This window comes from Cherax quadricarinatus, chromosome 18, assembly GCF_038502225.1.
Source record: "Cherax quadricarinatus isolate ZL_2023a chromosome 18, ASM3850222v1, whole genome shotgun sequence".
In the NCBI taxonomy this organism is placed as follows: Eukaryota; Metazoa; Arthropoda; class Malacostraca; order Decapoda; family Parastacidae; genus Cherax; species Cherax quadricarinatus.
In genome coordinates this window covers 29494272-29520451 of record NC_091309.1, presented here as the reverse complement: position 1 = coordinate 29520451, position 26180 = coordinate 29494272, and the positions used below count along the sequence as shown (strand labels likewise).

Sequence of the window (26180 nt, the reverse complement as noted above, 5' to 3'; positions counted from 1 at the left end):
GTACCAAAGTGGAGGAGGGAGAGAGGGGGAAGAATGTACCTTCTTCAGTGATTCTATATGTACGATACTAAAGCAGCAGGTATCAATAAAGGCTATAGTGCCAGCCAGCGATGAAGTGTAGAATTAACAGTGTAGCACGTTAGGCGAGTAGAGATAGAAAAACGATACGAAAGTAACTCTCCAACGTTGTTTGATGTGTATAGGGCCGCCGAACATAGGCCGGCCTGCTATCTACCACCGCCACCCTAAACCTCTGCCAGCATCTCCAGCAAACTAACTAATCAAACTAACATCTCTTCCAAGGTAAGTAAATATAAGTAATTATAAAAGGACCCCAATGGAAATATGTAGTTACCCTAGGTACTTTACACACATGCTGCTATGTATGATAATCTATGTACATAACTATTTGTGTATACCTGAATAAACTTATTTGTAAATTAAAATTTAAATATTTCTTATTTATAAATTACATATATTAAGTGTGGATAGTGGTGGTGGGTTCTGCTGCTGCCTCCACTACCACTATGCACGGCTTCTCTCAGTGGCCCTTATAAACCCACCACATGCTCCTCACATACATTATATTTTATTCATTCTAGAGTATACATCATGTTTCTATGTTATTAATATTGTTTATGTCATAGAAGATGAATTGTGATAGATAAATAAGCCGAAGAGATGATATTAGCGTCATATTGAAGCATAATAAACTTGCCTTCCTCTTACCTCCTACTTGTCTTCCATACACCAACGTAAGTCACTAAAGGTAAGTGTGATGTTAAATGTTCATTTATCCATTTTATTAGTGCTTTATATTTGTGTGTTATTGTTTTCTGTATGTATATCTATATTTCATCTTAAAAAAAATTTTTTTGCTAGTACTTTTGGCTGTATGAAACGGATTAATTGGATTTCCGTTATTTCTTATGGGGAAAATTAATTCGGCAAATGGCAAAATCGGTTGAAGGCAAGCTCTCTGGAACAGATTAATGCCGTCACCCGAGGGTCCACTGTATACATCTACAAAGACCTTCATTTAATTGTGTAATTGTAGTATACCAAGCCAAAGTGTTTTAACAAGTCTCAAACCCACCTAACCATGGGCGACAAAACCCCCAAGAAAAAGTAATGAATGCATGCACCCAAATAGGCAACTTAAAAAAACCCTGCTCACACTCCAACAGATCGTCAGGTCCCAAATACCATTCGTCTCCATTCACTCCTATCTAACACGCTCATGCACGCTTGCTGGAAGTCTAAACCCCTCGTCCACAAAACCTCCTTTACCCCCTCCCTCCAACCTTTTCGAGGACAACCCCTACAAACCTTCCTTCCCTACAGATTTATACGCTCTCCACCTCATTCTACTTTGATCAATTCTCTCTAAATGACCAAACCACCTCAACAACCCCTCTTCAGCCCTCTGACTAATACTTTTATTAACTCCACACCTTCTCCTAATTTCCACACTGAATTTTCTGCATAATATTTACACCACATATTGCCCTTAGACAGGATATCACCACTGCCTCCAACTGCCTCCTCGCTGCTGCATTTACAACCCAAGCTTCACACCCATAAGACTGTTGGTACTACTATACTTTCATACATTTCCTTCTTTGCCTCTATAGATAATGTTTTTTGTCTCCACATATACCTCAATGCACCACTTGCCTTTTTTCCCCTCATCAATTCTATGATTAACCTCATCCTTCATAAATCCATCTGCTGACATGTCAACTCCCAAGTATCTGAAAACACTCACTTCTTCCATACTACTCCTCCCCAATTTGATATCCAATTTTTCTTTATCTAAACCATTTGATATCCTCATCACCTTACTCTTTTCTATGTTCACTTTCAACTTTCTACCTTTACACACCCAATTTCATCCACTAACCTTCGCAATTTTTCTTTAGAATCTCCAATGAGCACAGTATCATCAGCAAAAAGCAACTGTCAATTCCCATTTTGTATTTGATTCCCCATAATTTAATCCCACCCCTTCCTCGAACACCCAAGCATTTACTTCTTTTACAACCCCATCTATAAATATATTGAACAACCATCGTGACATTACACATCCCTGTCTATGACCTACTTTTACTGGGAAGTAGTTTCCCTCTCTTCTACACACCCTAACCCAAGCCTCACTATCCTCATAAAAACTCTTTAAAGCATTTAGTAACTTACCACCTATTCCATATACTTGCAACATCTCCCACATTGCTCCCTTATCCACCATCATATACCTTTTCTAAACCCATAAATGCAATAAAAACTTCCCTACCTTTATCTAAATACTGTTCACATATATGCCTCAATGTAAACACAATCTACACATCCCCTACCCACTGAAACCTCCTTGCTCATCCACAATCCTACATTCCGTCTTTCCTCTAAATCTTTCAATTATAACCCTACCGTACAAGTTTCCTGGTAGTATACTCAGTAAACTTATTCCTCTTTAATTTTTACAATCTCTTTTGTCCCCCTTCCCTTTATATGAAGGGACTACATGCTCTGCCAATCCCTAGGTACCTTCCCCTCTTTCATACATTAAACAAAAATACCAACCACTCCAACACTATATCCCCCCCTGCTTTTAACATTTTTGTCACGATCCCGTCAGTTCCAGCTGCTTTAACCCCTTTCATTCTACGTAATGCCTCACGCACCTCCCACACTCACACCCTGTTGTTCTTCACTCCTAAAAGATGGTATACCTCCCTGGCCAGTGCATGAAATTACCACTTCCCTTTCTTCGTCTACATTTAAAAGCTCAAAATATTCTCGCCATCTACCCGAAACCTCCATCTCCCCATCTACTAACTCCTATACTCTGTTTTTAACTGACAAATCCATACTTTCCCTAGGCTTTCTTAAATTTAACTCGCTCCAAATTTTTTTTTTCTTATTTTCATTAAAATTTCTTGACAGTGCCTCTCCCACTATTATCTGCTCTCCTTTTTCACTCTCACGACTCTTCACCTTTCTTTTACTCTCCATATACTCTACTCTTCTTATAACACTTCTGCGTTGTAAAAACCACTCATAAGCTAACGTTTTCTCTTTTATCACACCCTTTACTTCATCATTCCACCAGTCACTCCTCATTCCTCCTGCACCCACTCTCCTATAACCACAAACTTCTGCCCCACATTCTAATACTGCATTTGTAAAACTATTCCAACCCTCTTCAAACCCCCCACTACTCATACTTGCACCAGCCCACCTTTCTGCCAATAGTTGCTTATATCTCATCCGAACTTCCTCCTCCCTTGGTTTATACACGTTCACCTCCCTCTTGCTTGTTGCCATTTTCCTCTTTTCCCATCTACCTCTTACTCGAACTGTAGCTACAACTAAATAATGATCCGATATATCAGTTGCCTCTATAAACCTGTACATCCTGGAGCCTACCCATCAACCTTTTATCCACCAATACATAATCTAAAACTACTTTCATTACGTGCTATATCATACCTTGTATATTTATTTATCCTCTTCTTCATAAAATATGTATTACTTATTACCAAACCTCTTTCTACACATAGCTCAATTGAAAGCTCCCCATTTTCAATTACCCCTGGCACCCGAAATTTACCTACTACTCCCTCCACAACATTTTTGCCCACTTTAGCACTGAAATCCCCAACCACCATTACTCTCACACTTTGTTCAAAATATATTAAAAAATAAACCTATTAAGAATAAAACACACTCACCTAGACAAGCCTGGCCATGGTAGCAAGACTAAACTCAAAGCTAAATCAAAGGTAAACCAAATTGGAAAGAAAAATCACATTTGCTATTTCATTTACAGTATTCTAGTAGACCAAATCACAAATGACTGGTACTTTACAGTATAGATCAAGGGCTCATGGCTAAATCAATGATGGAAGCCTTTCATGAAATTAAAATGTGTCCCCTTCTCTTATGAAATACTACTTGCATCCCTGGTCCATGGAAGCTGCACTAGACATTGCATCTAAACATTCTTCTGCGAACCGTAAAATAATTTTTTTCAAACATGCAATTAGAAACTTGTCACAATGATTCTGCATAAATTAAGAATCTTCATAATGGACAGGTAATACTTACGTTGATTTAATGGTAATGCAACGTTCTTGCTCATCTTTACGGGTATCTGTGAAACGAGTTTCTCCAGCACGGGAAGAAGCGATGATACCAGCTTTCGACACTAGAGAGTCTGTTAACGTAGATTTTCCATGATCAACGTGGGCAATAACCGACATATTCCGGATGTTCTTCTTTTTGTCCATCAGTTGCCTGATCTCTTCCACTGTGAAGTTCACCTGTTAGGAAAAAAAAAAAAAAATCAGCCAACCCTAGTTCATATAAAGTGCAGTACATTTCTAAACTAATTTAGGAAGCTTTCAAAATTTAAAGCATTCTGAAGTAATCCAAACTTTCAATTGCAGGCCATCTACAATGTCCATCTTTCTTTACCCATCTTTGCTCATACTCTGATACTCAGCAGTTCCAAACCATGTAAGGATCACCAGAAACCAATTTATCTACCCGTTTCTGAAAGTAATGTGGTAAACAAAATTGGTAGACATCTTAGCCTGTGTTGGATTGCTTTTCAGGCATGCAAGTCATCAACTGACTAAAGGGATTTGGGAAAATTAACCCTGGCCAGTAAAAGGTATCAGACAGGGCATGTGAGGATAGCTAATGTGATACCAATTTACAAACTATGTGACAGGCTTGTAAAAAGCAACCTATTATTTTTCAAGTCAAAACTGGGAAATATTAAGGAAAAACTTATTTAATACATCAACAATAACTCTCATGGCTGTTTTATGAGTCTTGGCTCACAAATATACAAACTCTTCACATGAAAGTATTTGAGACAGTGTGACCTCAGTTACTGCACTCAAAACTTATTATGTAAAAGTGAAACTACATTCTCTTATTACAGCATGGCCAATCCCGTAATTAAATATACACCAATGAGAAACTAGGCATGGGGCCAGTAGACCTATGCAGTGCTCTTTCTTATGTTCGTTTATGCAAGAAAAGATGGCTGAAGTGCTTCCACCCTGCCGAGAATCAAACCTGGACCCTCCGCATGTGAAGAGATCTTTGCCAGCCAGGCCACAGGACCCTGTATAATAATGTACGAGGCAGAGACGAAAGATAATGTACATGTGGAAAGTACTCTAGGGCCTGGTCCCAAATCTGCACACTTCCCAGTGAAAAGCGTAAGCACCATGGGCATAATATGAGAACAATATTAACATTAGTGGCTCAAATGTTCAATATACAGTATCAGAAAATATCTAAATGCTGGGACAAGTATAGAAACCTCAGAGAGGATACTGTGTCAGTAGTGTTACTGTGTAGTGTACTTAAATAAAACCAACTACCTTATAGATATGCTCCCTTGATAGCCATGATGTCAAGAGACCCATCACATGTGAGCAATAGGCCTGAGGGTGCACCCCCCCCCCCCAGTTCAATGCTAGGCTTTGACTCAACAGCAGGTCTGGGCTACTCTTCAAGACTCCCTTAATTATATGCCTCCAAGACATCCAATGTGTGTATTTCTTATTCCAATACCTCCTGCCAAGTGCCACAGCAATCAGGATGAGGGTTATGTGGGCAAGTGGGCCACCAGCAACATCAGTGCAGTTGAACAAGCAAGCCTGGTCAAGGCCAGGCTCTGAGAGTAGAAAAACTATCCTAAGATGAAGAGTCATTAACATTACGATCACTCATGCGAGTCATCAACTTTGGCCAAGACTTTAGAGAACAGGTCTGTGGTGATCTCAAAAGATGCTATTGTTCATCATAGTTACTAATAATAAAACAAATGAATTTATCAACAATCCAAGGTGTTTACAGCAACACCAGGAATATCAATATTCAACTACAAGATGCTCCTACATTCTTTAAAGAATATAAGAAAGAGCACTGCAGCAAGCCTACTGGCCCATGCTAGGCAGGTCACCTACTGGCCCAACAGTCAGGTCCAAGTCACAATCACCCACATCCACTTGTGTATTTGTGTAACCTATTTTTAAAACTACTCAGTTTTAGCTTCACTCTTACCTGGCTTACACATGACAACAGGTATCTTTACCTTACCTGGGTACACAGACATTCATCACTACAGGACTGAGCACATGGGGGAAGGGATTGCTATCTACTACTATAATATGTCGTAGCTACATTTATCAGTGATTTATTTACTACATTTATCAGTGATTTATTTACTACATTTACCAGTGATATATGTACTCATACTAATATTCACACCTTAAGAGACACCCTAAAGAACCTAATAACAAGAACATAGCTAAGATTTTGTGGACCCTCAAGTAGCTGGCTTCCTCATCAGCATGTACAATTCCTTTCATATACCATGCACAACCAAGCTCACAAGAATGAGACTGGTGCATCCACAATTTACCACAGATGGACTAATATAATAACCCCTCAAAACAGTGATTACACAATACTACCAACCACTACCTCACCTTCCTCATAACACATGTAAGCGACTACTAGATACTAGTATGATCTCTCGTCATCACGAGATACCTTTAAATAACTTTTCTACAGCAATAAGCAACATTGACTGGAACAGTTTACTTACGACGGGATTTGATGAATGGGTCAATATTTTTCATTAAAAAAAAAATCCTAGAGACAAATAGTCCATGGCAATCAAATAGTATCCTTCAGTTCACTGATAAGAAAACCATGAAAAATAGTAGAGAGCAGTAACTGAAGAAAAAGCTATGCATCAGTACTTACTACACTAATAAGGAAGCCTAAACTTACGCTACCAGGCTCAATCAAAAAGGCGATTTGAAGACCTGAAACACTCGAATAGTGGGCTCTCATTAAACTGGCCAAAGCCAAATATATTGTTTTAACTTCAGCCAATGAACCTTAGCCAGCCTGCTGCAACAACTAATACATTAAATATCTCTACCGAAGAATCAAGTCTCCCTAGCAAAATCCCAAGTACCAATGCTCGAGCGAGAATTTCCTAAGTCGCTCTATCTGGCCTCAACTAACTACTGAGGTCTCTTGATAAATTCACTGAAAAACCACATCTGATAACTTAGCTCACGTACTACCACTAATTGTTCAAAAGATCATCTCTTGTACTGTCACCCACCATAGTAATATTGGTTGTTAATAATTATTTTAACAACATACCCAAAAATGCTCACGATACCAAGGGTTACCTCAATAGAGCCAACCAACACAAATAACTAAGACCTACAGTGGAACCTCAAATTTTCAACATATCGCTTATCGAGCTCTTCGAAAATCGACCGCTTTTATCGAACCAACTGTCCCTATTTCCGAACAGTCGGGTACTGGACCTGTCCGCATCCCTGCGCAGGCACCGTGAGCCAGTCTGGCTTTCTTGATGCTTGAGTGAACACTAACCTGCTGTCTCATTCAAACATTTTACAATTAATTCATTGTGTTTAGTGCTTGTGGGACTGAAACTACCATGGGCCCAAATAAACTTGCTAGTGGTACCCCTGTGGTGAAGAAAGGGAGAAACACTATACAGTGGACCCCCGCATAACGATCACCTCCGAATGCGACCAATTATGTAAGTGTATTTATGTAAGTGCGTTTGTACGTGTATGTTTGGGGGTCTAAAATGGACTAATTTACTTCACAACATTCCTTATGGGAACAAATTCGGTCAGTACTGGCACCTGAACATACTTCTGGAGTGAAAAAATATCGTTAACCGGGGGTCCACTGTATATGTGAAGAAGGAAATAACACAAGTTTGAGAGTGGTGCGAGACTTTTTGAGCTTGCCAGGATGCATGGAAAAAAACAAGTCGACCAAGGTGCCTTCTTCAAAGACTAAGGAGATTTGTGCAAAGTGGAATGATGTTCAAATGTTTGTGGAGAAGTACCACCCTGAGCAAGCTGAAACAAGCCATCTTTGCAACAAGTTCAGTGACAAAACGATGTCCCATTTTAGGGAAACCTTAAAGAGGCGCCAGAAACAGAGGACTGTGCACAGCTATTTTGCGAGACAGGGGTCCAGTGACTCAAGCTGGTCCTAGTGGCATTAACCCATTGACTGTTTTGGTCGTATATATACGTCTTATGAGGTACAGTGTTTGACATATATATACTCAAATTCTACCGGCTTCAAATCGAGCAGGAGAAAGCTGGTAGGCCCACATGTGAGAGAATAGGTCTGTGTGGTCAGTGTGCACCATATAAAAAAAAAATGGAAAACATACTATAGGAATAGAGGTGATTTCGATTGGTTTTACTATAAAAAGAACCTGGAAATGGACCTCAAAGTAGGGAAAATGTTTGATTTTTGCCGATGTTCAAAAGTAAACAAATGATATTGTCCAATAAATGCCCAACTAGCCATTCTAATACGCAGTCATGAATGGGTTGACATTTGTACAATTAATACAATATTGCAGTAGTCTGCATAACAGTAAATCTTCTATTTTTTGTTTGAATAAAAATTCGAAGAAAGCAAGAGTAATATCAGAGGGGCCTGGAGATGTGACTGATGAACAAAGAAAATGTTACTTTAGAGCCAGGAATGTCTGCATTGTTCATTCTGGACCTTATTTTGAAACTCATATTTTTTAATTTTTGTGAAATTGGCCAAAATGCGAATTTCTGACCACGTTATTGGGTAGTTGAAATCGGTAAATGGGCAGTTTCTTGTACTCAATCGATAGAAAAAATGGAGTTCTAAAGAAATAGCTACGAGTCTGGTCGACTGGAACAATGGAATTAGCCGAAAATAGGGCTCAAAGGGCGAAATCGCCAATGTCGCTAACTTTGCGAGAGTGTAATTCCGCCAGTTTTCCATCAAATTTTGATTTTTTGGTGTCATTACAATCGGGAAAAGATTCTCTATCATTTCATAAGAATTTTTTTTTTGTTGAAATTTCGCAACACCAGGAGACACCTCAAGATTGGGGGTTGCAACAGTCAAGGGGTTAAAAGACAGAAGGGGAGTAATCCCAGAGAGGGCTTTGATACCTAAAGTCCTTATGGAGGGGGATTCCCCTTTCAAACACTAACCCCAACTCCCTCTCTCCTCCTTGTCTACCAGATGCCATCACCAATCTTCAATTAAGGTAAGTAAAAATGTTATTTTATATGTTATTTAAATTTATTAATAATTGTACGCTGTATTTCTTGTGTGCATGAAAAACTAATATCTATAGTGTGTATTTTTGTGAATATTTTTGGGTTTCTGGAATGGATTAATTGTATTTCCATTATTTCTTATGGGAAATATTGCTTCACCTTTCAAACTTTGACTTCAGAACTAGCTCCTGGAATGGATTAAGTTCGAAATTTGAGGTTCCACTGTACGTATATCTAACTTTCTATCGTTAAGCAAAATCTTCAAAAAAGGAGTCGCCCCATCCTAGACTCGTTCGTTATACTCAATCCCCCTGCCAGTTTGGTTTCAGGGCAAATTAAAAATGAAATTATAAAAACGCTCTACTTGCTAAATTTGTGCAGCTATTGAGAATAAGGTCTGTTCAAGACGAGATGCCAAGCCACTGATGATCCTTAAATCTTTTGTTCTCTCTCTAGGCTGGAATAGTGATGTACAGTGACATCTCCATTCCAGGTATGTGACACTGCATATCTAGAGAATGTACAGAGAACCTTTACTGCACATAAAAGTTCCATCAAACACCTTAACTACTGGGAATGCTTTGAAACAGTTGACTTGTACTCACTGGAGCGGAGGCAAGAGTTGCATCATAATCTAGACATGGAAAATCCTAGATGGACTGGTCCCTAATCTGCACACACAAATCGCTCCCTACGAAAGCAAGACGTAGCAGGTGATGCAACATATCCAATGAAATGTAGGGACACCATTAGTGCACTAAGAAAACATTAAGTGTCCAGGGTCCAAGACTTTTCAACAGCCTCCCACCAACCGCAAAGGGAATTACTAATAGACCCCTGGTTGTCTTCAAGATATCTAAACAGATATCTAAAGTCAGTAACAGATCAGCTGGGCTGGGGTTCATATGCTGGACTACATGCAGCCAGCAGCAACAGCTTCGTTGATCAGGCCCTGATCCACCATGAGGCTTGGCCATGGACCAGGCTGCAGGGGCATTGATCCTCCGAATACCCTCCAGGCAGACTACACTGGGCCTCTTTATAAACCTTAGGAAAGCTTTCAATACTTCAGACCACAATATGCTTTATTAACTGGATTATGTAATCAGGTCATGCACTTTCATACCTTTAGTCCTACCTTAAAACACCATCTCCAAATACTTAACCTCACTAATGCAACTTAACATAGGGGTATGAAGGCAGTGTTCTCTGCCCTCTGGTTTTCCCCTCATACTTCCAATTCCTTTCACTTCAGACCCTGTTCTGTTTGTAGACAGGTTTCGTCATCTCCCACCCAAATCCAAACTGTAACATAGGTCAATGGGTACATCTCTCCTACTGGTAGTCATGATAAATGGGTATGGGGTAGGAATACCCAGCTACACTACCAATACTCATACTTAACATCAGTATGGCCTATATGTTTGGGAACAGAGCTGCAAATTTTCAACCAAGCATTACCACCAGTTCTTCCACTGAAAGACAAAAGGGAGGAAAATTCTTAAGTCTGTACCTTGACAGCAACTTTAATTCGTCCCCCACATTTAGGAAGCAAAAACAGGTATCCTAATCAATTGGCATCCTCTCAGATACACTACTATGCTCCTCAAACATCACTACTTACATTATACTATCTAATCTATCTTTAACTCACCAATGCTGTGGGTGGGGTCCACCACAAGAACTTCCCTAAGTCAATATCAAACAGTAGCTGTATAAATAACCACCCAATCCAGTGCCAGGCAACACCCCCTATTCTTCAAAAGCTTAAACTTACCTACCAGCTTAAACCTACTTAGCACAAAATTCACCCTTGCTTCCATGCATACTACATGTGCAAGATAACTCTAATATTAATCCTACCCTAAAACTTTCTTGGTTGCAGCAAAAGGAACTCAGGCAGAATACTAGATGAAAATATCTAGCATTTCCAGTATCTGACAACCTGTGCAAGTCAAATATAATAGGACCTAAAGTAGGAACCCCTTGTCTCAAGATTACCCATTTCCTATCAGCCAGCAAAGTCACCTCATGGACAAGACCCAGGCCAGGACTAATCTGGCAAATCACACTGGAACCTATCAGCCAACCACATTAAAGTTACTGTTAAGAACCTTACCTTAATGTGACACTGGCAACAATTCTCATTTAGCATCACTTCATGTTATCAGCATCTAATGAATTGCAATTTGTACAAGAAATCCTTTTGAACTATTGAAGTACATTTTTGTAAGTATTCTTACTCTCATCTATGTACCTTGCTAGGAATTTATCTGCTCATATACAATCATTCTTACTGAATCAATTCAGTGAACATCAATATTTTATACACGCACACATTAAAATATTCCAATTCTGTAATTCATGCAACTACTTTCACCTATTGTAATTTTGTAGGATTTTATTTTTAATGGAATAACCTTAATGAATAACAGGGCGGCCATCAATGATCCGGCACTCACTAATTCAGTTTCATCACAAATTCTGACTAGCATTATTTCAAATTTTTCAGGTTGCCTCTGCCATCTGCTGCATAAACACCATTGGTGTCACTTGACAACACAAGCAAACCATTCCAATTTGTTTTTCTTATGTTGCAGTGTATTTTCATATGGTTGTATTATTTTTTCTCTTATTTGATATAAAGGAAGATATACAGTGGACTCCTGGACATTGGTCATTCGGATGTCGGCCAAATCAGATTTCAGCTGCTTTTTTGGACAAAACTATCCTGGATTTCGGCCAGCAACTGAAATCAGCCGTTTTGGACGCATCCACCCACTGCGTGCGCGAGTCAGTCTGGCTGGCTGTCTCTCTGAGTGAGCAACACTCGGCACATTCATCCTAACATTTCATTGCAATCCACTGCTTTTTGTGGTTGTTAAAGGAGCGCGATTGTGAAATAAGCCACCATGGGCCCAAAAAACGTTCCTAGTGCAAGCGAGGGGAGAATGTGCCTTCTTCGATGATTCTACGATATGTATGATACTAAAGCGCAGAAATCGATAAAGGCTATAGCGCCAGCCAACGATAAAGTTTAGCAATCAAGTTAAGCGATTAAGCGATTAGAAAAGGGACGACATTAACTAACTCTTCCAATGTTGGAGGTTTATAAGGCCACTGATAACATAAGCCACCCTGTGTATCATCCACCACCCTAAAATTGTGCCAGCATCTCAACTATTTTTTTTACATTCTCTTGTTTCTATACAATATTTCTTATTTATAAATTACGTACATTGTTTCAGTGTGACTAGTAATGTTTAGTGATGGTGGCTGCTAACACCTCCACCACACAGCTTATGCTGTCAGTGGCCCTAATAAACCCAACACCACCACCATTCTAGAGTATATATCACGTTTCTATGTTATTAATGTCGTATTAGATGAATTGCGATTGATAAATAAGCCGCAGAGTTTACATTAGTGCCAACAAGTCTCTCCAATAAAGGTAAAAGTGATGTTAAATGTTCATTTATCTATTTCATTAGTCATTTTATTTAGTTCTTGTTTTGTGTATGTAAAACTATAGTTAATCTTCAAAAAACATATTTTTTTGTCAATTTTGGGTGTCTGAAATGGATTAATTGTATGTACGTATTTGCATTAATTCTCACGGGAAATATTTCGGCTTTCAGCCTTCACCAATTTAGGCCGACCTTCTGGAAGGGATTATGGCCGATAACCGAGGGTCCACTGTATTACAGAAACATTTTTCTTGGTTTCAGGAAGGAAAGTACTTTAAAACTGAGCTCAAAGTAATGGAAACATTAAAGTTTTGCCTTAGTTGGAGAGTAAACAAATCATGTCACGTGTCCAATGTGTCCAACTATTCAGTACAATATGCAGTCACAAATGGGTTGACATTTATACAATTATTACAATAATGCAGTAGTCTGCATAAAAGTAAATTAATTTTTTGTTTGAATAAAAATTCAAATGGAATGATTAACCCTTTCAGGGTCCGTCCCGTCACGTTGAGTGTCCAAACCATAGATCTACGCCAAAATTCTAGCGCAGTCAAATTTAGCGCGAAAACGCTCATAGGCCTACATGTGAGAGAATGGGTCTGCGCCATAAGCAAAAAATCTAGGCGCCCGCATAGCATTGTGGGAACGCCGGCTCAGTTACCCTTGTTCACCATGCCTCGTCGCAAGTCAGCTCTCACTCCCCGGAAAATTGGGACTCTCCTCTTCCTATCTGATAGTTCTGACACTGATGGAAGTGGAAATGAAGACAAATTCTACGGCTTTGATCAGCTAGTGACCGAAAAGAATGACCAGGATATCGATAATAGTGCAGAAAACCCTGACGATCCTCAACCTTCTACCTCTGGTGTGGGCACTCGTGACTCACGGTCGGTTGTTCCTCAACGCAAGAGAAAACTAATATTCTCGCGTGGCCAGGCCTCTGACTTCAGTAATGATGATAGTGACGTTGATTGTGATTTTATTGCGCTCGACGATCATTCGAGTAGTGATAGTGAGGAATCATATTCACCAGTGAAGCGTTGGTATGTTCGCCGCCGCATGCGCTCGGGTAGTGTACCCTATGCTGTGCCCAGGGGACGGAGTACATCCCGTGGCCCTACACCAATTTTAGGTAGTGATAGTGAGGATGATGTGGCTACCCTTGGCATGGATAGACCACAGGCATCAGTGGATGGCGTTAGTGGTGATGGTAGTGGCACCGCCATGCGTGACTCACCAGGCCACGCTGGGACCCACGCTGCTGACTCGTCAGTTCAAGGACAAAGCGGAGCGCCAGCCACCAGCCCACCACAACCACAACCACCCGCACAACCAGCCTATGATGTCCAGTATCCACCAGCAAACCGTATGTGGGATTGGCAGCAAAATCCCAATTTTGTTCCCAAGCCTCACCACTTTGATGACTCTCAAAGTGGAATTCTACCTACTTGTCCCCTTGGAACCACGGCCAATGAACTGGAATTCTTTGAATTATTCTTTGACCAGCCATTGATGGAAATTATTGTCAGGGAAAGTAGTAAGTATTTTGAGTACACCATGGCAAATACGATCTTATCACCAGTCAAGACTACACAGGTGGAAAGAGACGACTGTTGCAGAAATGCATTTGCTTTTTGCAACAATAATGCTTATGCCTCACGTCTATAAGCATAATATAAAAGCATACTGGTCCAGAGATCGGCTAATTTCTACCCCGGTCTTCAGTGAGATCATACCAGTGAACAGGTTTATCTTACTCTTACGTATGTTGCACTTCTGACAAAACCAGGCCCGACAGAAGTGACAGGTTATACAAGATTAGAAATGTTTTCATGTATCTCAAACAAAAGTTCAGCATATACTTTTATCCATTCAAGAATCTTGTAATTGACGAGTCTTTGATTTTGTTCAAAGGTAGACTGTCATTCAAGCAGTATATACCGAGCAAGAGGAAACGCTTTGGTATAAAACTGTTTGTACTCTGTGATTGTGACAGTGGCCTGGTGTTGGATATTGTTCTATACACGGGTAGTAAAACATTGAAAGATACCAAGATGTTATTGGGTATCTCAGGTGACAGTGAGAAACATGATGGCACCTTATCTTGGTAAGGGGCATACATTATATACCGATAACTGGTACACAAGCCCATTACTCAGCGATTTCATGTGAGTGAACAAGACAGATGTGTGTGGCACAGTGCATTCTAATCGTAAACATATGCCCAGGCTCAACGCAGGTGCTCGTGGTGATGACGTGCAGGTGTTTACTGCCAATGACATCATGGCATTACGGTGACATGACAAACGAGATGTCACATTGTTGACAACCATTCACCGCAATGAAATGCAAGACAGTGGCAAAGTTGATCGAGTGACTAATGAATGTATTTGAAAACCAGTGACAGTGATTGATTATACACAAAACATGCGCTTGGTTGACAAATGTGACATGCAGATTGGTTTTGTTGACTGTTCGTTAGAGTTACAAGTGGTACATGAAACTTTTCTTCCATCTCATGGACATTTCAATGCTCAATGCATATAATATATACCAAATAAAGACTGGCAACAGACCACCGTACGGTGAATTTTGTTTGTCTGTTGTCAGACAACTCATAATGAAGTACCAGGTAAGAACACCTGCTATACAACACGGTCCTCGAATTCCTCAGGATATACCCAAGCGTTTGAGGAGGGAAGGTGATCATTTCATAATACAACTTCCTTCAACTCGGAAGAAATTTGCTCAGAAGAGATGCATCGTCTGTGCACAAACAAAACGACGGCAACAAAGACGCAAAGACACTTGGTTTATGTGTGAGGAATGTAAGGTGCCTCAGTGCATGGTGCCTTGTTTCAAGGAGTTCCACAAGCTCCAGCAGTTCTAAAACCATGTCCAGTGATTGTAAATATATGATAGAACATTAGTATTGTACAAGATTTGTGCATGTTTATTGTAATAAACAGTGGTAAACAATAATATGATAACTTTAGTGCGGTTATTGTGTTCAATACAGTGAGTTTATATATATACATCATTGGTCTCTCAGGCCCCAAATGTTATTAGGAATAGAAAAAATTGGAAAAGAAAACACAATAAAAACCGCAAAATAATGTAATGCGCCTATGTGGAATTCGTCGATGTTGCCGCCACCACATCATTTTTGACAAACTTCTTGGCACTGTATCTCGGTAAGTACTGATCAGAATTTTTTTTTTTGTCTTATTACCTTCACAAAAATATGCTCTTTAATTCTGTAAGAAAAAAATAATTTTTTTTTTTCAAAATTTCTTGGACACTGGAGCACCACTTCAGATTCTGGCCTTGGACCCTGAAGGGGTTAATATATGAGGGTCCTGGAGACTAAGTTATTTTAGTGCCAGGAATGTCTGCACTGTTTATTCTGGACTATTTTGAAATTGGCATCTCTTGAAATTTGTGTGAAATTTGCCAAATTACCAATTACTGATCACTTTATTGGGTAGTTGAAATAAGTAAATGGGTGGTGTCTTTTACTCAATCGACAGAAGGAATACTAACAAAAGTCAAGAGTCTGGTCGACTGCAACAACGGAGTAAGTAAAAAATAGGGTATAAAGTGGGTGAAATTGCTAATGTGTAAATATTGCAGAGATCACTAACTTTGCAGGAGCAAAGTTTTCCATCAAATTTCATACTTTTGGTTTCTTTACCTCCTGAAAATTACTTCAAAATTTTTTTTTATAAATTCAAGACAGGGAGGAAGTCTGCAAGTAGGGGTCACAACAGTTTAAGGGTTTAGCACCTTAAATGATTTATGGGGCATTTTAAAAGGTAATGCCAGGTGATTAGCTATCGGGTCAAGTGTATTCTAACTTCAACACACTGATCCAGCACCATCAGATTACTGATGGTCAACCTGTATAATCAGAGTACTTATTCCCAAATAACTTAATTTTATCTGATTCATGTACATCTGTTTAATATTCATGTAATTTTAGTGAAAATCATTATGGTCTTGTATATGTACATGTAAAATACTAGTCCTTCTAATTATTATTGTAATTATAACCAAGTGCTGAACCCAACTAGTTCTCCTAGACATGCACTGACTTGCTTGAAATGCTCTGCATAACGAAGGAGCTTTCCATGCAAGATTTAATGTCGTCCAATTTTGTACAAACTATGCATCACATGGAAATAAATTTACTGATCGAATTTTATATAACCTTAGTGAGCCCTCACATTTTGATTATACTGCATAGTTTGGCTCCCATATCACAATAGACAAGTGCTAGAGAACAGGAGGATAAAGTTGATACTATTTATCAAGTTCTAATCTTCATAATGTAGATCTCAATCTCTCACTGAATACTAAAAAAAAAAAAAAGACTTGGGATTTCTGGCCAGCAGTAATCTAAAGCATAGACAGACAGTGCTTAAGTGTTTGTAATAAAGCCAACATAATTCTCTACTTCAAAAGTAGTATAAATAACAGGAGCCCTCAGGATTTACAAAGTCATAACAACACGATTGCAAACAAACCACTAACAGACCTTACCACGGGTCATTACGTCATCATGTCATTACAATTTCGCGAGTCGTGTAAACCACTAACAGGTGGGGGTTTGAACCCATGGCAAGTGTTCTAAAACTCCAGGCCAGAGTGCAAGCCAATTGGCCAAGTGGATCATGCATGGGCTTGGAGTTATAGAACTTGCTTGCTGAGGGTTCAAACATCACTTTGTTCCTTCGTTTAACCCTTAAAATGTCCAAACATAGACCTACGTTCACGTGCGTAGCGCTCTGACCTTGATTTTCCCCATCTGAAAGCATGTAAAAAAAAAACGTAGATCTACGTTCGGAGCCTGCTGCACGTCAACGTATATCTACATGTGAACAGTTAAAGGATTAAGATCCTTCAGGTTATACTGCAACTATACATCACTTGTGAGGCCTCCTTTAGATTATGCTACACAGCTTTGGTCACCATACTATAGAATGGATATAAATGCACTGGAAAAATGTAGAAGGATGACAAAGCTGATGCCATGTATCAAATCTTTCCTACAAGGATAGACAGAGGTAATAATCTGAACTTTAGAAAGGCATAGAATTAGGGTAAATACACAGATCAAAATGGATTGTGAAAACTTGCAATTGCATCAAGTTTTATAACCTGCATGAACTATCACTGTAGGCAACAAGAGCATTTCACCCCTCCATGGAAGATGTTTTCATTTAATATTGTATACCTGCAAGTCCCTCGCAAAAAGCTCACTGCCAGTAATCCCTTCCTTAAATCACTTGTTAAAGCAACTGCTCAAGAAGAAATTTCTCGCCTAGCTGGTAGTAATAAGTTACCACAAGTTATATACACTGATGGATCTAAACAGGAGTCTTCTGGCAGACCTGCATCTGCTCTTGTTGCCACCTACCTAGTTAAGAACGATAATAAATTTGTGGAGTCAGGCGTAAGAATTAACAACTGGGCGTCTACATTACAAACTGAATTGTTTGCAATCCTAATGGTGCTAAAGCTAACCTATGACACTGAGCTTGACTATCACCATTAGTGATTCTATGTCACCAGTGAAGGCTCTTGACTCGTATAATGACCCCAACAACACGCTCATTGGAGAAGCCAGGTAGACACTCAAAAATCAGGGACAAAGGAATACGTACACTTGCTATGGATCCTATCAAACACTGGATTACTCCATGATAAAGTTCATATGTCAGCCAAGAAGAGTACCCAGAAGGAGAATGTAGAGTAAAACTTTGGTACATCTGTGTCTAGCATTAGGAATAATATTAGGAGAGGAGTAAATGAAAATGATTGTTATAGGAATGCAGTTAGAAGCCTGGGTAGATCTATAACCCACTAACATGAACGTAGGTAAGTATGTCTATGGAGCAACTTGCAATGTGAACACTGACTGATGTAGTGGCCAGGCTTAGGCTTGGTTACAAGTACTTCTGGCAGTTTGGGAAACACACACGTGTTCAAACTAAATGCAAATTATGTGATCAGGCATATGCTCAGTCTTGAACATTGTGCTTAATTGTCCACTTATTAAGGAATACAAAGACAGTATAATAACCTATGTGACATGTCACGATATCTTATTAATGAAAATAAGATAACAGATATACTAAGCAAATTTCCTAAATTTGCTTGTAACATAAGGGAACTGTAGATATGTAGATAAATAAAAACTAGTATGTACACCTGTTAACCCTTTTGGGGTCTAGTTCCTAGCCCTTTTGTTTATCCATATACTACTCTCGCGCTACCGTCCACAGGATGGATTTGGAGTGCACAATAAACTATACACTTCGGTGTATAGTTAATTGTGCACCCCATATCCATTAGGGGAGATATGACAGATGTACAAATGGAAGACAAATAAAGGTGATAAATATCATGCCAAAAATGCCAAAAGTATTTAGTCAAGACAGTAATCAGAGCATCAGTTTGAATTATTAATAAAGACTTAAAATTGTACTGTTGTGCCTTTAGCTACCTCCCATTTTGTACATTTAAGAAATCTTACAAACAGATCTATGCTCAGTTATTAACCCCTCGACTGTCGCAACCCCAAAACCTGAGGTGTCTCCTGGTGTCGCAAAATAAAAAAAAAAAAAATTTCTTTTGAAATGATCGAGAATCTTTTCCTGATTGTAATGACACCAAAAGAACAAAATTTGATGGAAAACTGACAATTACGCTCTCTCAAAGTTAGCGAACGCGGCGACATTTACGAATCGGTGATTTTGCCCACTTCGAGCCCTATTTTCGGCTAATTCCATTATTCCAGTCAACCAAACTCAGCTATTTCTTTAGAACTCCATTTTTTTCTATCGATCGAGTACAAGAAACTGCCCATTTACCGATTTCGACTACCCAATAACGTGGTCAGAAACTTGCAATTCGGCCAATTTCACGAAAATTAAAAAATACGAATTTCCAAAATAGGGTCCAGAATGAACAATGCAGGCATTCCTGGCTCTACAGTAACATTTTATTTGTTCATCAGTCACATCTCCAGGCCCCTCTGATATTACTCTTGCTTTCTATTTTGAATTTTTATTCAAACAAAAAATAGAAGATTTACTGTTATGCAGACTACTGCAATATTGTTATAATTTTATAAATAATGTCAACCCATTCATGACTGCATATCAGAATGGCTACTTGGACATTTATTGGAAAATGACATTTGTTTACTTTGGAACATCGGCAAAAATCAAACATTTCCCCTACTTTGAACTCCATTTCAAAGTTCTTTTCATAGTACAACCAATCAAAACCACCTCTATTTCTATAATATGTTTTCCATTCTATCAAATGAGACCAAGAAAACGAGAATACAACCATAAATACTATACGAAAATAGACCACAAAGTCGGCATTTTAATTAAAAAAAAAAACTGTTGGCGTTTTTTTCTCATCATGCACTGCATACTGCAAGATCTTTTTTATATGGTGCACACTGACCACACAGACCCATTCTCACATGTGGGCCTACCAGGTTTCTCCTGCTCGATTTGAAGCCGCTAAAATTTATGAGTATACATACATCAAAAACGGTGGCTTGTAAGACATATATACGACCAAAACAGTCAAGGGTTAAACAGACTAAGCATTAGGATTAGTTTGCCCAAGAACGACTGATCATGTGGACAGCAGGCAAGTGACCTAGGTAATCAGCTGGCCCATTGCTTAACCCTTTGAGGGTCCGTCCTATAGTTGTACAGCTTTGAAGCCATGGACCAAGCTGTAGTTCTACACCATGAGCTCAGCTCGTTCAGATAAGCTGTGAGCAGTAAATTTGGGCCTAGATACAAGAGAATGCATTTGTGTGGCAAGTGTGCAGAATATAAAAAATCCTGCAGCACACAATGCATAACAATGTACTCACAGTTTCTTGGTCTCATTTGATAGAGTGGAAGATATTACAGAAATAAGAGAATTTTCACTGGCTTTAATACTGAAAATGGCTTGAAACTGAGCTCAAGGTAGCAAAAATATCCAATTTTTGCAGATGTTCAAGAGTAAATAAGTGAAGTCATGAGTCCAATACATCATCTGGTGGGTGTAATGCGTGTTCATGAATTCACCGATATTATTTATACAATTATTACAATATTGCATAACAGTAAATATTTGTGTGAATAAAATTTCATTACATAAATAAAAAATAAAAATGGAATTCATTTGTAAAGCCTGGAAACAACTAATAAACAGAGGAAATGTTATTTTAGTGCCAGGAATGCCTGCACTGTTTATTGTCAACTATTCTGAAATTGAAATACTGCCTCTCCTCACTTAACAACGGAGTTCCATTCCTAAGACCACGTTGGTAAACGAATTCGTCGCTAAGCGAGGTGCATACTATAATGGTAGTGGGTTATTTCAACCATCTTCAATATTGTTTTAATGTCACCTTTTGCATCATTTATATTTTTACTATGTATATTTTTAAATGTTTATACAGTAGTGTATGGTATATTATAATAAATGGAACAGAGGAAATCAGCTCTGATATACATTATTTAGGTATGCATGCTGGTCAGAGCCTGTTGTAAGCTTGAGTTGTCTAAACGAGTAAGTTGCTAAGCAAGGAGAAGCCGTGTTTAGAATTGTGTGAAATTGGCCAAATAACCAATTTCTGATCACTTTATTGGGTAGTTGAAATAGTTGATTGGACAATTTCTTGTGCTCAATCAATGAAATAGAAGTAATACTAGCAAAATAGCTAATAATTTGTACACAAGAATGGGAGGACAACTGACATAGGGCCTAGCATGGGCCAGTAGGCCCATGCTAGGCAGGTCCAATTCTCACCCACTCATGCATGTCTTCTGCTGTAAGATGAAGAATGAACACACACTATTTAAGTGAAAAATGAATTATTATCAAAGGAGATAAGATCTTGAGGATATCCCTGAAATAATGTTTTCAAATTGGATAAGTTTAGATTTAGAAAGGTTATAAGAAAATATTTGTTTGGGAAGAGCAGATAAGTGAACAGTTTGCCCCAGTGCCCTGTGGCCTGATAGCTAAAGCTCTAGCTTCACACGGCGAGGGTTTGCATTTGATTCCCAGAGTGGGTAGAAACTTTGGGAGCGTTTCTTTACACCAGTTGTCTATGTTCACCCATCAGTAAAATGGGTACCTAGGAGTTAGTCGACTGGTGTGGGGTCGCATACTGGGGACAAAAACCTAATTTACCTGAAATGCTCTGCATAATGAGGGGCTTTCTATATAGTAGTACATCACTGATGTCAGCTAGGTTAAATAAGCGAGTGAGGGGTTGGACTTAAGTGGGACTTGCATACATGTTAACAGGGTTATCAAAGCTTATTCCTCAGGTAGAAATGAACATGGGTTGGGCAAATATTTTTAAGTGGGCATGGGTTTGATTATGACCTGCCTTGCATGGGCCAGTACAACTGCTGCAATGTTCCTCCAGTCTTATGAAAACTGAATTGCACAAGTGGCTTTTTGTGCCTAACAGTATTTTATTACTGTTCAAAATGGAGACACTCTAGGAAACTAATGAACAAAAGAAATGTGCTTCAGTGGCTAGAATGCCCTTCTTTTAATTTAAAATTTTTGTAAAATTAGCCAAATTACCAACTTGTGAACGTTATGGGTTAGTCCTGATAATTAAATGAGCAGTTACTTGTGTTGAATTAAATGAAAGGCATACTAGCCAAAACAATATGCTTTCCTATTCAGCTTAAAATGAGATTCAATGTCAGTGATAATACCAGTGTTAACTGCTCCCCGACTGCTAACTTTGCACCTACATAATTACATAAATTTTACATAAAATTTCCCGTTTAAGTGCAATTACCATTTCAGACCTGCCTCGCATGGGCCAGTAGGCCTGCTGCAGTGTTCCTTCTTATGTCCTCATATCACTTAATTTCAAGAGATGCAATAGTGAAAGGAGTTAATGTGCAGGAATACATAGCCTGAAAATGTTAATCCTGCATCAAACCTATCCTCAGATGGAATGAAAACCTAAAATGTGACTTCTCCAAAGACACAGTAAATAGGAATAAAGTGTACATATGGAAAACTGCAAAACATACATGCCAAGAATAGGTTTGCAACAATAAATTACTTCAAATTTCTATTTAGAAAGCCATAGGAAAGCGCTGGTTTTATGAGTAAAATGAACTCAACTACTTAATATCAAACTTTGTGTAGCTTAAAAATAAATAGTTTAGACAAGTACTAGAGTATATACACGGGCAATAGTTGGAAGAGTAGCATGGGTAAGTAGGCCGGGATTGCTTCACTTTATTTTTCTTATTTTTAAGTAACAACTGTCTCCCACCGAGGTAAGGTGGAAAAAAAAATCTTGCCAGAAATGTCAATACGTATGCATAAGCCAGTAGGCCTTCTGCAGTGCTCCTTATGTTTTCAATCATTATGCAGTTTAAGTTCTTCAAACTGCTAACTTAATCTGCCAAACAAGAAAATGGGATGCTATATACCTGTAGTAGTATACTTTCCTAAAACCTCTGGTGTAACCCATACTTGCAATCTTTTTATTTTTTTTCCCACTAACTTAAAACATTAAAAGACAATAGAATTCTAAGACAAAGTTGATGTTATGTGGTAGTGTGAAAGCTTCAGTAGGTGAGCCAGCTCCCCCACCCACCACCAGTGATCAATAAACAGCTGCAATCTCTTCCATTGCCTACCTTCATATATTACTCCCATCACACACCGGTAGCGATATTGCAATACTTAACCTCCAGGGAATTATTTAATTCCCCAGGATATGGGCATTAAATATTACTACGCACTTGCTGCCTACTCTTTCATAAAATACCAAAGAATTTTTGTTTAATGATTTAATATACCAATTTCGTATTCACAATTACCTAACCCATTAAATTAAAATGTTAATGCACTTTCTGTATCCATTAATTAAAATATTGATAAACTTTATCTAGGGCACTGGCGAAATTTAATTTTCACAGCCATGCGCAAATCTTGAACTTATTATCGTACAATTTAATGGTTCCACACAACTTTCGGGAAAATATACACTTATAGAACAGTGGTATGTCAAGGTCTACTTTAAAAAAAATCTTAAATCTGGAGTAGAGAGCCAACCAGATGGAGCAAAAGAAAAAATAATTAAGTCAGAGAAAAATTATAGTTGTCGCTAGTTTAACCTCTAGGATACACAAATTCAGTTACTTTTATTAGCAGAGACTTAGAAGCGATAAAAAAAAAAAAATCATGGCAAACATACACCGGTCGAGTAGGGTGCTGGCCACTGACAACACCGCCGCCCTACAAAGACATCTCACATTTAACAAGTCCTGAACAATAATCTTCAGCCAAATCCCTTAAATAATGCCTACAACACATGCCCAGATGAATAACGAACAAGTTGGTGATATTTAGAACAGGCTAGAACACTCACCATCTTGGATGTTTGTTGGTCGAATTCACAGATTATAGGACACAGTGGAGGCGTGTGCTGGTAACGCCAAAAAGGACCAACTGGTGGCGGAAGATGGCTGACGTCAGCCTCCTCAAGTATATATGTGGCCCGCTAGGTGGCTCCACGCACCACCCGCACTTTATGACACTACATAACTTTCTCTAACTATTTACCGTATTACAGTACATTTAATCCATCGTACTTACGAGATTCGATGTAGAAATGGTTTTTTACGTATTCGTGGATTTTATTTTTCTGAATCTGTGTAAGAGATGTTTGCAAAATAAATGTTGATAATATATTGTTGGGGCCCCGGGAGTGTGCAAGTTGCGCCAGGTTGGACGATGAGTTGAATATTTTACCACTGGGGAACATTTTTCAATACAAATTTGCGACATCCCAATGTTTATGTATCCATATACAGTATATAATTCTTATAGGTGCATGTAAACTCGCATAACATAGTTAATGGAGTTAATGGCTTCTACCCAGGGTCGAAACCACAGCTACTTACTTCCGTTATGTGCAGAAGAAATTCTACTTAATAGTCTATGTCTAAATCTTAAATATCTTTAAGCATCAGGATTAGTTTGCCTGAAATTCATTGCACACCTCTGGCTTTCTTTTGTGTCTACCAATGTTTTATTACACGTAAACCACATTATTTTGCGCCACATAAAGCAATGCAAAGAATGTTTTTATATTGGCGTAATTAATTTTGTAGTGCAATTATTGCGTCATATAAAGACATAGCTTAAATTTTACATGGTCATATATATATATATATATATATATATATATATATATATATATATATATATATATATATATATATATATATATATATATATATATATATATATATATATATATATATATATATATATGTCGTGCCGAATAGGCAGAACTTGGGATCTTGGCTTAAATAGCAACGCTCATCTTGCCATATAGGACAAGTGAAAATTTGTGTATGCAATAATTTCGCGAAAATCATTCTGAACCTAACTAAAAAAATATATTTCACTGTGTTTGTTTAATATTAAATTATTGTAAACAATTCTAAAATACATTTAGTTGGGTTAGGCTAAAATAAATTGTTCTTGTTATAATAAGGTTAGGTAAGTTTTCTAAGATTCTTTTGGTGCAAAATTAAAAATTTTTGCATTAACATTAATGAAAAAAATATATCTTTAAACGTATAAGAGAAAATTTTAGAAAGGACTTAATTTTAAATGAGTTCTTGCTAATTGACCAGTTTTACATATTCGGCACGACATATATATATATATATATATGTCGTGCCGAATAGGTAAAACTTGGATTTTGGCTTAAATAGCAACGCTCTTCTTGACGAATAAGGGAAGCGAAAATTTGTGTATGCAATAATTTCGCAAAAATCATTCTGAACTTAACGAAAAAAATATATGCCACTGTGTTTGTTTATTATTAAATTAGTGTAAACTTATCTTAAATATATTTAGTTGAATTAGGCTAAATTAAATTGAGCTTGTAATAAGGTTAGGTAAGTTTTCTAAGGTTCTTTTAATACAAAACTATTATATTTTACACTAACATAAATGAAAAAATATATCTTTCAACGTATAAGAAATTTTTTTGGAAAGGACTTATTTTTTAACGAGTTCTTGATAATTGACCAGTTTTACCTATTCGGCACGACACACACACACACACACACACACACACACACACACACACACAGGACAAGAGGGTTAGGGGAGACATGATAACGACATACAAAATACTGCGTGGAATAGACAAGGTGGACAGAGATAGGATGTTCCAGAAAGGGGACACAGAAACAAGGGGTCACACTTGGAAGTTGAAGACTCAGATGAGTCAAAGGGATGTTAGGAAGTATTTCTTCAGTCATAGAGTCGTCAGGAAGTGGAATAGTCCAGCAAGTGAGGTAGTGGAGGCAGGAACCATACATAGCTTTAAGATGAGGTATGATAAAGCTCATGGGGCAGGGAGAGAGAGGACCTAGTAGCGTTCAGTGAAGCGGCGGGGCCAGGAACTGAGCCTCAACCCCTGCAACCACAATTAGGTGAGTACACACACACACACACACACACACACACACAC

At 38.4% G+C, this 26180-nt stretch overlaps 1 protein-coding gene across 1 annotated transcript in view; it reads right to left on the bottom strand.

Moving 5' to 3' along the window:
- Positions 1 to 24186, bottom strand: part of eEF2 (eukaryotic translation elongation factor 2) — a 44773-nt gene extending 20587 nt beyond the window's left edge. Inside the window, exons 1-2 of the mRNA XM_070086364.1 lie at positions 24057 to 24186; positions 4108 to 4322 (exon numbers count right to left, since the gene is read on the bottom strand). Coding sequence (XP_069942465.1) covers positions 4108 to 4322; positions 24057 to 24059 — 218 coding nt within the window. The 5' untranslated portion in view covers positions 24060 to 24186. The remainder of the gene's footprint in view (positions 1 to 4107; positions 4323 to 24056) is intronic.
- Between the last annotated feature and the right edge of the window lie 1994 nt (positions 24187 to 26180).